Consider the following 11,827-nt stretch of genomic DNA (forward strand, 5'->3'; position numbering starts at 1 on the left):
TATTTTGATGATATTGTGCACTTTCATGAAGTTGGAAGGCAAGGTGAACCATGTTGGGTACTGTTGCACACTTTGAAGTTCACTTTCATGAAGTTGGAAGGCAAGGTGACCCGTCCTTTGTTAAAAAATAATATTTATCGCCAGCAGATTGCTCAGAGTGTTTGACTTCTTCTACTTCGCGAAGAGAGTGGTTGACTTTATATGCTAACTGACATGTCACTAATCAACATTTCGGTCCTCTGAGCGATCGACGGTTTGACAATCGACAAACACATCCGGCAATGCTCAGTCGAGCTGCCTTTGGGCCATGACGGTAGGCCGACTATTCTCGGCAGCTTGCTAACTGACGAGGACTGGGCTGAAGGAACGATGGACTATCGAAACCGGACTTGCACATTCGGGTACCACTTACAGCACGCGCGACGCGAGTACGGCCATGTATCGGGCTATCGGCCATCGCGCGCACATGCATCCATCCCCGCGTGCATGCTAGTTCTTCGGTCAACACGCGCGACGCTGACGAGTGTCCTCTGCGCGACGCGGATGGGTACGCGCGACGCGAGCGAGTACATTTGTGTACAACACACGAGTACACTTACGTATAACATACGAGTACAGTTACGTATAACACACGAGTACAGTTGCACACACGGGCGAGCAAAAATACAATCGCGCACACGAGCAGGTACAGTTGCGCATACGAGTAGCTACAGTCACGCACACGAGCGAGTACAGTCGCGTACACGAGCGAGTACATGTACAGTCGCGCACACGAGACAGGTACAGTTGCGCACACGAGTAAGTACAGTCGCCTACACGAGCGAGTACAAGTACAGTCGTCCATATAAGACAGGTACAATCGCGCACACGAACGAGTACAGATACAGTTGCTCACACGAGTAAAGGAAAAAATGCACCAAATACATTCAAAACAGAAGTACTTATCAGTTCATACACGAGTACAGTTAGATACACAACACGAGTACAACCATAATAGTATAGGAAGTACGAAAAAAAATTCTCTAAACCAATCAACATGAGATCTAGTTTTGAAGATCTCGACGAGAAGATCTCAAAAGTCGAAACGGTTCGTCATTTGGACTTACGGTTCTCAAGATATTTCATTTTGAAAAAATAAATCTACGAAAAAAGTGAAAAACTAACCCAACCCAGCTCTTCTCTCTCCTCCCTCGTCCCCACCTTGTTTCCCCTTGCGACACGTGGCGAGCAGAGAGACTACTTCCCAGAGATTTTCTGTCACCACAGCGCGGCACTTGTCGCATGCGGAGCGAGTTATCTTCCCTTCGCGAAGGTCGGCCTTTTTTTTAACGAATTCGTGCACATTCGGAAACCCAAACTCCTCTGCCAGACCAAATCCCAGACCCTATTCCAAGACCCTATCTATTCTCGCAGCTGCAGTTTAGAGGATTTTGATCGGGAATTTCGATTTGCACGGTATTTCCGTAAGCAGCGTCTAATTTCTATCGTCAATCATACTATCATGACATACTGCTATCATTTTGAACAAGATTAGCACTACCGTTCAAGATTGTGTGTGTTCATATCACTTGCAGAGGAGAGACAAGGGGCACAGCCATGGACAACTCCTATCGCTACTCGATCAACATGTATGACTATGCAATTCAGAATACTATTGGTTGAAATGCTGGTTCAACCTTTTATATATTATTAGTATAGTAAGAGTAGACAGCAAAAGTCACTCCCTCCTGTTATGGGAAAACAAGCAGTTTCATAACTAAGGCTCTAGCTGAAGTCGTATTATGGAACCACGCATCTTGTTTAGCACAGCCGTACATTTCCTTGTTCGACACATGAACATGACTTCATAGGAAAGGGCATGCTCATTCACAGTAGAGCCGTACATTTGTTTGTATGACTTTAGTTTCAGAAAACCAAATGTACAATCTCCTCAGCCACCATCAATTTCTATCAGACTATAAAGTGAAAAGGAACAAATTAGACTGAAGCTAAAAGAAGTTATTTGCATCTAGTAGTACCACGCAGGGATTACTCAATAGTTGAGCGGCCATGGAGTTCGGCCCAAAACTGCAAATATCACCTACAGCATGCATCTCTTCTACCACGTCGGGAAATAGTTGAACAGCTGGGATATTCAGTAAGGAGCTATACATGGCAGTAGAAACTACTTAATCCTGATTAGTGAAGATCCGCCAACTCTTCCACTAACAGACACAGCTTATCCACATCAACGCCCATCGCCATTGCAACTGCAAGCTTGTGGCTTGAACTCAGTTTGAGGAATAATTCAATCAGATCACCATCCACGAAGTTCCGGGCAACACTCGTCCTCCTGACGTTATAGAATGACCGCCATTCTGCATGGCTAAGATTACCAACACTCTTGATGGACTTCGCAAGGATGGATTGCAGCTTCTCAAGGATCATATGTAGGTTACTTGGAATGGATGCAATCACACCAATTGCGCCACTGATCGTGCCAAAGATGGCCGTAGGATACTTGCCTACCAGTGAGCGTGTGTGGTGTTTAACCAGAGAACCATGCTGCAAACTATTCACCAAGTCCCCCAGATGGTACTCCCCAATGACATCAAGACGCCCTTCATGGGTCTCACTCTCACGCACGGTAAACAGGTTACAACAATTGTCTGCACCGATATAAATATCGTCATCGAGCATCTCAACTGCACTAATCCAGCTTGCGTTAAAATCCCTAGCTTTATATTCAATCAGGCCTTCGTCATGCTGACCAATAAGAAGAAGCAACAGCAATCAGTATGATCCAAAAAGTGCTATTTACAAGCTTACTTTAGCATTCATAGATGCATTGCATCCTGTAAAAAGTATAATGAAGTGAAAAGTGTCGCCATACCTTGTATACCAGCAACGATAATGATCTCATAATGTCTCCAACCACGATGAAATCACCGCGGGTTTGAGTATGCATAGGCAATACGTCACTGTGGTAGCTACACTCCGATTGCAGTTCATGTGACCTATCATCTCGCTGCACCCACTTGTACAATCTGATCTGCTGATTAATAGCAGCCAATAATTTTCCATTGAATGCATTAAGCGAATAGACAGCTCCTTTAGTTTCTTTTTCTGAGATTAGTTGCAACTCTCCTTTTTCAACTAAAAAAACCAGGATCCGACCCTGCGACAAGTTGCGTTGGCACCAAAAAGAAGTTAATGCAGGAGAAAATGTTGGATATATCAAATACAGACTATACAGTACCAATGCTCAATGTAATATGTTCTGTATTCTGCCAAACGACTAAGCGTTTTTTTGCAGGTTTTACTCAGCGTTTGTTGACTAAATACAACTCCATGTAACAAGAATTAAATAGAAAAGAGAAGGAAAAGCAGTTTCTGTGGCTCTGCCAGTACTGTCTATTTTTTGAAAGAGGCAAAAGGCTTGCCTTTTCAATTAAAACAGGGTGCTGTTTATATTACATATCACAAATACCTGAAAAGTGACTAGGTAAAAGTCGTAAAACCAAAAAATTCTCCTGGCGAGGAAAAGGGAAATCCATGTTGGTCAAGTTTGACATGATACTACCCTGTCCTTGATAACTGAGCTTATTCAGAGGAGATAAAATGAAAATAAAATCATGCAATCAATAATAGGCATATCACTTGTCACAATACTTTTTGAAATAGGGAAACTTGGATAGCTATAATAGCTCCATCATATATACTCCCTCCGTTCCAAAATAACTGTCGCATATTTGACTAGATTCACATGTATCTAGACATGATTTAGTGGTAGACACATACAAATTTACGACACTTATTTTGGAACGGAGGGAGTATATATGGGACAGTAAGTTCCATATAAGGCAGCAAAGCTTTAGAAAGAGCATGATGTTCATTAAGGGTGAACCTGATAAAACCTTACCTTTGTGGGTTCATTTTCCATGGGTAAAACATAAGCTGTTCCCACACAATAGTAAGAATTTTCATCATCAGAAAATGAGCAGCTGACAATGGAGCAACCCCATTCAAAAGTATCAAGAGTATGTGTTGACAAAAACCCAAAAGTTTGATGGTCTAACAGATGAACAAAGTGCGTCTCGCTCTCTGTGTGAATGTCCTTATCTTTGAAACTGCAGAATGCAAGTGTTCGAGACTGTTCCTGGTAACAGATGCGGCGTGCTTGTTCGTTTAAGGGGATTGTGTGGATATGAAGTTTTCTGAAGTCATTAATTGCTCCAACTGAAAGTTCAGCTTCTTTAGCTATCGCAATGCTGTTACAACAAAGAAATAGCTCAATGCAAATCCAAGGAACTTTTTTTTAGCAAAAGAGCTAAGACAATAGGTAGCTACACACGTGCATAACACGAGAGGGAGGAGGGACCTTTCTGGGGAAACAGCTGTATTAAAAGGGCACACGTGGCTCATTTCTTTCAGATTGACATAACTATAGAGTAACTTCTTGTCACTGCTGTATATGAGAGTTGGCCTATCTGATGCAGCAAACACATGAGTTCGATTGTGGGATGAGAATTTATAGAGGCTGATTGGTTGTGTTCCCAAGGAGAACCTGCGTCTAGCTGATAGTTCACATTTACTTATGTTCAACACAAAACTGAAGAGGTGACCATCTCCAAGACCACAGAACAAGTATGACACCTGAAAAGAAGACCAATCAAGATATTACTGTCGACGGTCCAAATTTCTGTTACACAGAAAAGTGACATGAAGAGCATACCTCTTCAATAGTACACAGCAGAACAGAACGAGGAACAAATTCAGCAAATTTCTCCTTCCAATTTAGTTGAAGGCCAGGGAGCGAAAATATCCTCACACTTATATCTTTCCACATCCCAACAGCTGCAAAGGAGCTAGATTGTGGATTCTCACCAACTGAGTTTATGTCAAGGCAAGAAATATCATGCTCAAGCTCTATATGCTTCACTTCCACCAACTTAGAGTTGGTAATTTCTAGATAGACGAGATGGAAACCACCAGTTGCCAACAAAACCTGCAAGATGGCAACAACGTGTAAACTGCTATAATATGAAGCCATGATGAACGATTAAAATGGTAAAGAAATACATAGGTTTATCATCTGAACCACAAGGAAAACATAAATCGTATTCAGTCAGGAACTTTTAATTTACTGACATTTTTTTTTGACGAAAAGGCAGTTCAACGCTGCTTTTCATTAATTTATAGAAGGAGAGTTACATAATACAAGCTAAAACTGAAAAAACAACCTATCAGCATTCATTTACATCGATTTGTTACTTTAATCCTAGCCATGGAGCACCCACCCACCCTCATCCAAATCATGCCCACCCTCTCCGCCTGAACTCACACACATTTCAGAAGAAGAAAATGTGACGAAATTTTAATGACCATTTATAGCACTTTTTTGAGAAATGAGGTTAATATGTTCTCTAGAAAAGCACTCTATATTTGAAGTAGATGCTATTTACCATGCATTGCTAGATTTGAAGTAGATCCCCAAACTGATACGAACCAGACTGTCATCACTTGTCACTGCTAATAAGCCAACTAAATTAGGAGGGCTTCAAGGTAAACCAAAAAAAAACCATTTATGTTTAGCTGTACCAAGTTATGAATAAACTCTGAATTTTAAAATTTCTGTTGCAATGATTTAAATAACATTCCATAAAGTAATTTACTGGTATAAATAAGTCTCATTTTTTAAACATGCTCTGATCAGCTTGCAGCCTTGCACCCAGCTTGTGGCTGATTATCGTGTTCGGTGATCCATATTCAAATTTAATATTGAAAACAGCTTGGTTCCCTACAGTCTCGGGAACTGGTTTGGCATCAGTATTCCAAGTTCTGCCTACTGTGTGAGTGAACGAAAATTGTTAAAACAAGTACATGAAACTATAGTAATGTTATGATACTGGATACACAGTTTGCAGTCTCACGTCATAATCCACAAGAGTTGCCAATAATTGGCAGACTGTAATCTGACAAGTAGTCAGACTTGAAAATAGAGATAATAATTACTCGTATTAGAGTACGTACTATCACAAAGATTTCTAAACTGGAAAATATCATCCAACATAAGGATGGCATGTGTAGCTTAGGGCCACATTCAGTGGCATATTGTATGCAATTTTCCAACTCAATGTTCGTTGAGATAGTACTGAGCAATATCACCCAAAGAGAGGCCAACCTGGCTTGCATTAGCTGCTGCAACATTGATTGAAAATCCTGTTGGTGCAAACCATTGATCCAGTAAATCCAGAGAAGTAGAGCTGACTAATCTAACAGAATTAGCAGTAACCTGCCATCAAGATTCAGGATTACAAGTTTTAAGGTAACAAATGAAAAAAGAAAACCGCAAAATGGCTAAAAGTTAATAACAAGTAGCCAACTGTAGACTAAAAATAGACAGATGGGTAGAAAAATGGAGAACCTGTATAAGCTGATTGTGGATGGCACTTCCGCAGACCAGAGTCTGTGTTTCTGAATCAAATCCTTCTATATCGGTTTCTGCCAATTCGTTTTCCTTATTCATCGCCAAGAAGTGTGTCTCGTTTATAAAGGTTACAACCAAGAACGTGTCATATTGATCATTCAATGAAGTTTTTAAAGACCATAGTCCTTTGATGCCTTGGAGTTGTACTGAAGCCTGGATACACATGAAGATATTATTTAAGCTTTCAATAGTGTAACCCAGAATTCAATACAACATAGATAAAGTTTAAGGAAAAATTTAGACCTGGTTAGTAATCACTATTCCGTTACGAATTGCCCGAATTGAACCATCCTTGTGTGCACCTGAACAAGTAATCACCTGACCTTGCCCTTGTCTTTCAAGATCAACCACACACAAGTCTACAATTGGTCCAATGTTCATATATTGTTCAAGAATTTCAACAAATGAACCGCTTGCATCCGCTTGATTATTCAGTTTTATGAGCTGTTAAGAACAATTGTTAGGTGCAAACCTACAATGTCACTAGCAATGTAGGTTGGAATCGAAGTAATCCAGAATTTTCACATGGTCAGAACAGTGGAGTCAAACTGCGTGTGTGTGCCTACATGTATCGGCACACACATGCTCATGTTTTGGAGGGTTTAATTCGAGGTAACACCATAACAGTACAGCAAATCATGAATGACACCCACTATGATGGAGGATCAGATCTATAAGAGTAGTACACTAGAAAGAGCAAATGATACCTGCAACTCAAGTTGATGTCACCTACCTGTGAGTCCCCAAACTGCGAACCAATATAAACGAGACCACTATCAAGATATGATATTTTTGATGCAATTGAAGTCTCTCCCATGTAGTGAGTTTTTAAATCGGTCACTCTGGATGCCACCATACATGGAAAAGTGATATTTAAGGGGCGATTAATTTAGTACTGGAATCTAAACCTTCTTATTTTCAAAATAAAATAAAAAATCTACATGGATACCTTCCCCGTTCTTGAGTAATTACAAGTAAATGCAGAGAGCCAGTATTGTCTCCATATAAATAGCGGGAACCATCTGGGTCAACCCGCCCAACAGCTCCAATGATAGCCTGGACAAGAAATGATGTGTCAGCTATACTAGAACCAAATGGTTGTGCACAAATAAGGTTCAGACCAAAACAGAAAAGCACAACTACCAACAAAGGAAGAGCCTTACTTGATTTATTGATAGAGATTTAAATGTCGTGGAACTCCAGTGAACTATTGTGTCCTCACCAATTATTATGACACCACCTAGTGGTACAGGTACTAACAGACAAGCACCGTTGTCTAAATTATTCTGAGACCAAGAACCTTCAACAAATTCCTTGTCCTCCAATGCAATTTCATATGTCTTAACATGTCTGGCATCCTTGTTGTCCTGAAGTGTAATATAGAAATAAGAATCATTGGATGAAAAATATCATGGCTGAATTACATACAACAAAAATGGGATGATGCACGAAGAAGAATGTGCAAGCTGGAGAGATTGCTTTCGAAAAATGGAGGTATGTGTTTTCTATGTTCATAGAAGACCATTACTTTACTGAAGTAAAAAAAGGTCCACGCGGTAAAGATAAGGATCGATCCACGAAATATGATGCGTACAATAAATCTTTCCACAAGAGAAAAAATGGAGCACTACTTCATTAGCATGAGCATGAAGTAACTTAGTTGTATGTTTGCATAGTAGGAGTTGTTAAAATGGCAACACCAACCTGTACATTAACAGGATGGAGTCTATTGTGAATAACTGAATATAGGACATTATGCATTCTTGTAAAAGTGGGAAAATGAGTATACCTGGTAAAGAACTGCTACTGTAGGTATTTCACAGCCATAGAGAAACTTGATGTCCAACACTAGAAGTTCTTGAAGCCTGACACGTCCAGACGGAAAATGTGATAAAATGTATAATAGCATGATAAAAAAGTAATAATATGACAAATAACATTTTAAAAAATGCTCAGTAAACTTGAATCCTCCATAGTAAGCACAAATAACAATCAAAGGCGAATTACGTACAACACGGACAACTCCTCTAAGTTCGTAATGCCATAATCTGCATGGTCACACAGTGGTACAGTAGTTCTTAATTAATCATTTCATTTACTATTATTCTGCCAATTTACCGAAGTAAAGGGGAAACAGAAAAGTAATGTACTATGTGGGGCATGTCTGGAATAAAAATAATCCCCTCCCCCACCCCCAATTCCTGTACGAAGGAATCAGACGATTTCACATGTGCTATGTCATGAAAAACATTTATAAGAACAGTGGTTGGATGTTCAAATGGGATGATGCACGACGAAGAATGTGCAAGCTTTGTTTGGTAGCATAACTTGTCTTGATGAGTGGTGGTTGTAGTATCAGATGACAGTTCACAACTTTATCCAGATTCCAGATAATAACTAGACAACTACAGTACCTGATGTTCAATTGTTCCTTCAGCTGTCCTTGATTGTCAAATGGTATAACCTGGAAACAGCCAAGAAAATCTTTTATTTATTTTTCACAAAGGAGTTTTTTTCTATCTTTGCTTGACCTAGGATCTGAAGACAGGCCAAGCACTTTGGTCTCCCAGGTCTACACCACCAAAAGTGCATCCTGGTGGTACATTTTTCTCCATTTATAAAAGTTAGATACAGTAATTTCTTTCCTCAGAGATTTGGAGTATATAAGGAACATCATTGAAAACTCATCAAAACAGAAAGATGTACAGATAACTTACCTTAAATAAGCCATCATATAGGTGGAGACCAATCAGTCGATGGTGAAGGTCAATTATTCCAATCTACATTTTAAGTAATACAATATAATTATGAACTGTGGAATAATAGTGGTACCTCAGAGAATACAACACATAATAAGTTCACAATTCTAATAGGGTACTTATTATTTAACAACAGTTCTAAATATCTCGGCTTAGCAAAGTTAGCATTCACGACAATTAATTCCTTGGTGGTAAATTCCAATAATCAAATAAATAATAAGCAAACAAGGTACTTATAAATAAGAACAAGGACTATATTCTGTACAACTTCACAGTAGAAATTAGAAAATTATGTTCCCGACCAATAAAACAGTTCCTACTTTTGTACATGTACAAGTCGAGATTTTTGCATTACCTGTCCATTGTCTGTAGGGCGTCCACCAAAATGAGAAGCATCTCCCCCAGATCTGCATATTCAAACTAATTATTTTCTGTGTTCACATTGATAGAAAGGTGTGATCGAAAAGTTGCTCCAGCTAAGCTAAGTAGGTTAGGAGTATGGATGCATATTAGAAGCGATTTCAGTTAAATTCTATGAGAAGCTAAAGGAACTGGTTCAGATGGATTGACCTTCAGTTCATGCCTATTATATAAGTTTTTAGATTCACCAAACTAACAGTTGCAGAACCTGGAATATAGCATGGCAGTCATATTAACACAAATCTACTCCTTCGCAAAAAAAAAAAAAAAAAAAAAAATCTACTGATTGAATGGACTTAAGATAAGCATCATGATCATTGCTCTATATGTACAGAATGTGATGAATGAAGGTCTAAACCTTGTAAGAAGTTGTCTTCCATCCCAGTAAAGAATACAATATCTGTATCTTTCCATGCCAACGAAAAGAAAATCTTGAGCTTCACTCTGGGGATCAAAACAAGAAGAGCTAAAGATTTATACAACACAAATACATGAACTCTGTATGTATACTTCTCTGAAAGCTTAATATAATGCCGCGCAGATCTCCTGCGGGTTCTCAAAAAAAATACATGAACGCAAGGAGCAACTTTCAACCAGAGAAACAGAAAATAAACTCACATGAGAACGGAAGAGCTCAAGTGTTGCAATGGTTCCATACAATGGTACGTCAAACATAAGCTGGTAACCAAGAAGAAAGTATAACTGGTTAGCTCAAAACATGCCCACATGTTCTATATGAATACAAATAGCCACCATATAACAGTTAATAGCACATAGGATGCAACAGAAGCATTGACATATCATGGAGGCAAATGGCTCTGACCTGAAGGCCTTGAGGTGTAAGCAAATAAATCTCGATACGGGTGCATTTCCTGAAAGTTTGTTGTGCAGGCATGCATCAGCACATATATTTCTCAAAAAGTATGTATGTTAATTTATTTTCTTTTTAAGAAGGTCAATTCCAATAATCAAATAAACAATAAGCAAGCAAGGTACTTATTTATTAACAACAGTTTTAAATATCTCGCCTTAGCATTCACAATGTTGTATAATTCTTGAGAGGAGTTACTCCGGTTCACGGCATCACTGTCGCCACCATATATCTTGTTGCTATGAAGACATCAGTCCCCCCATTCCCCACCCCTGAATCAAGATTCCTACTGCTAGTTAATGCATATACCGCTTTGCAATTGCAAACTAACAAGGATACATGACAGGATAATGTAGGATTTGTATTCCAGGATGACTAAAATACGCTGATAAACTTGACGAATCCAAACGCAAGTACCCTGGTAGATTCAGGGAGAGAAAACAACAGTTACGCAAAAGAGAAAACTAAAGCTGCACATTGATTACGAAATTCTCAATAACAATCCACGACCAATTCTACACCTCGGGTCGCCTGGGGAGTTTAGAATACCGAAACTGACCCACGAGGCCACGAATGGGGGCTTAATTTGATTTCTGAACGCCCGAGTCGAAATTTCACACGGAAAATGCCACCCAATCCAACACGCGGCTTCTACTGTTTTTACAGGCAATTGATGATTTCTCAAAAAAAAAAAAATCAAGAGCACATCCATCTCAGTGGAGTAAGACCGTCTTAGTGCGTAAGCAAACAAGCATGGATCGATCGATCGTTCCAGCAAGCATCGATGTGGGGACTAGGGTTTTAGCCGAGCAAACAAAAATCCCTAGGGCCCCGCTACGCGCCCCCCGCAGCCCTGGCCACCGCCGCAACCGGGCGAGCGGAGAACGCGCGGAGGCGGAGAAATGCGTTTGGTGGTGCTTACGCGACGATGAGGTTGATATGGTGGGGCGCGGTGAAGTTGCCGACGCAGGAGCGGGAGACGGCGGTGGATTTGTGCGCGGTCACCACGTAGTTCCATGCCGTCGCCATCGTCCCTCGCCGGTCTCCGAAGCAGCCGCGGCCGACGCAGCGCACCCGCACGGCCGCGCCGGAGAAGAGCGAGGAGCGAGGGAGCGAGAGCGAGAGCAGAGAGAGCGGTGTGGAGGTGGGTGTGTAGCAAGAGGAGGGATGCGGAGAGCGCGGCAGGTCGTCTTGTGGGTCAAGCTGGGCCGTAGTGCCTTCTTCCCCTTCTGGGTTGGGCTTGGCGTGTATCTGTGCGTCCGAATACTCCCTCATTCAGTCTCGGTTGCCATTTCTAAAAAAATAAAA

At 40.5% G+C, this 11,827-nt stretch overlaps 1 protein-coding gene across 2 annotated transcripts; it reads right to left on the minus strand.

Annotated features, from left to right (window-relative positions):
• Nucleotides 1–1,771: 1,771 nt before the first annotated feature.
• LOC124661049 (DNA damage-binding protein 1-like) lies at nucleotides 1,772–11,570 on the minus strand. 2 transcript variants are annotated; one of them, XM_047198908.1, is made up of 19 exons: nucleotides 11,442–11,570; nucleotides 10,472–10,520; nucleotides 10,267–10,326; nucleotides 10,007–10,092; nucleotides 9,584–9,635; nucleotides 9,187–9,249; nucleotides 8,884–8,933; nucleotides 8,259–8,334; nucleotides 7,633–7,836; nucleotides 7,419–7,525; nucleotides 7,203–7,311; nucleotides 6,713–6,913; nucleotides 6,407–6,622; nucleotides 6,164–6,274; nucleotides 4,715–4,987; nucleotides 4,361–4,635; nucleotides 3,902–4,250; nucleotides 2,873–3,157; nucleotides 1,772–2,745 (listed from the first exon to the last, which is right to left on the minus strand). In XM_047198908.1, exons 1-19 carry the CDS (start codon nucleotides 11,546–11,548, stop codon nucleotides 2,179–2,181), a joined length of 3,240 nt encoding a protein of 1,079 aa, XP_047054864.1. In that variant the 5' UTR covers nucleotides 11,549–11,570; the 3' UTR covers nucleotides 1,772–2,178. The 2 variants fall into 2 exon arrangements, with proteins under 2 accessions (XP_047054864.1, XP_047054865.1); XM_047198909.1 differs by lacking the exon at nucleotides 11,442–11,570 and adding an exon at nucleotides 10,677–10,790 and having other exon boundaries at nucleotides 1,773–2,745.
• Between the last annotated feature and the right edge of the window lie 257 nt (nucleotides 11,571–11,827).

Source organism: Lolium rigidum, chromosome 6, assembly GCF_022539505.1.
Source record: "Lolium rigidum isolate FL_2022 chromosome 6, APGP_CSIRO_Lrig_0.1, whole genome shotgun sequence".
NCBI classification, from domain to species: Eukaryota; Viridiplantae; Streptophyta; class Magnoliopsida; order Poales; family Poaceae; genus Lolium; species Lolium rigidum.

What these genes read in the sequence shown, in the direction of transcription:
- LOC124661049 (XM_047198908.1), bottom strand. Translation starts at nt 11,548, where the DNA reads ATGGCGACGGCATGGAACTACGTGGTGACCGCGCACAAATCCACCGCC. An exon ending in TATATGATGGCTTATTTAAG is followed by an intron (nt 8,934 to 9,186) that starts GTAAGTTATCTG and finishes GGCTGTTTCCAG; the next exon opens with GTTATACCATTTGACAATCA. An exon ending in AATCTCTATCAATAAATCAA is followed by an intron (nt 7,526 to 7,632) that starts GTAAGGCTCTTC and finishes TTTCTTGTCCAG; the next exon opens with GCTATCATTGGAGCTGTTGG.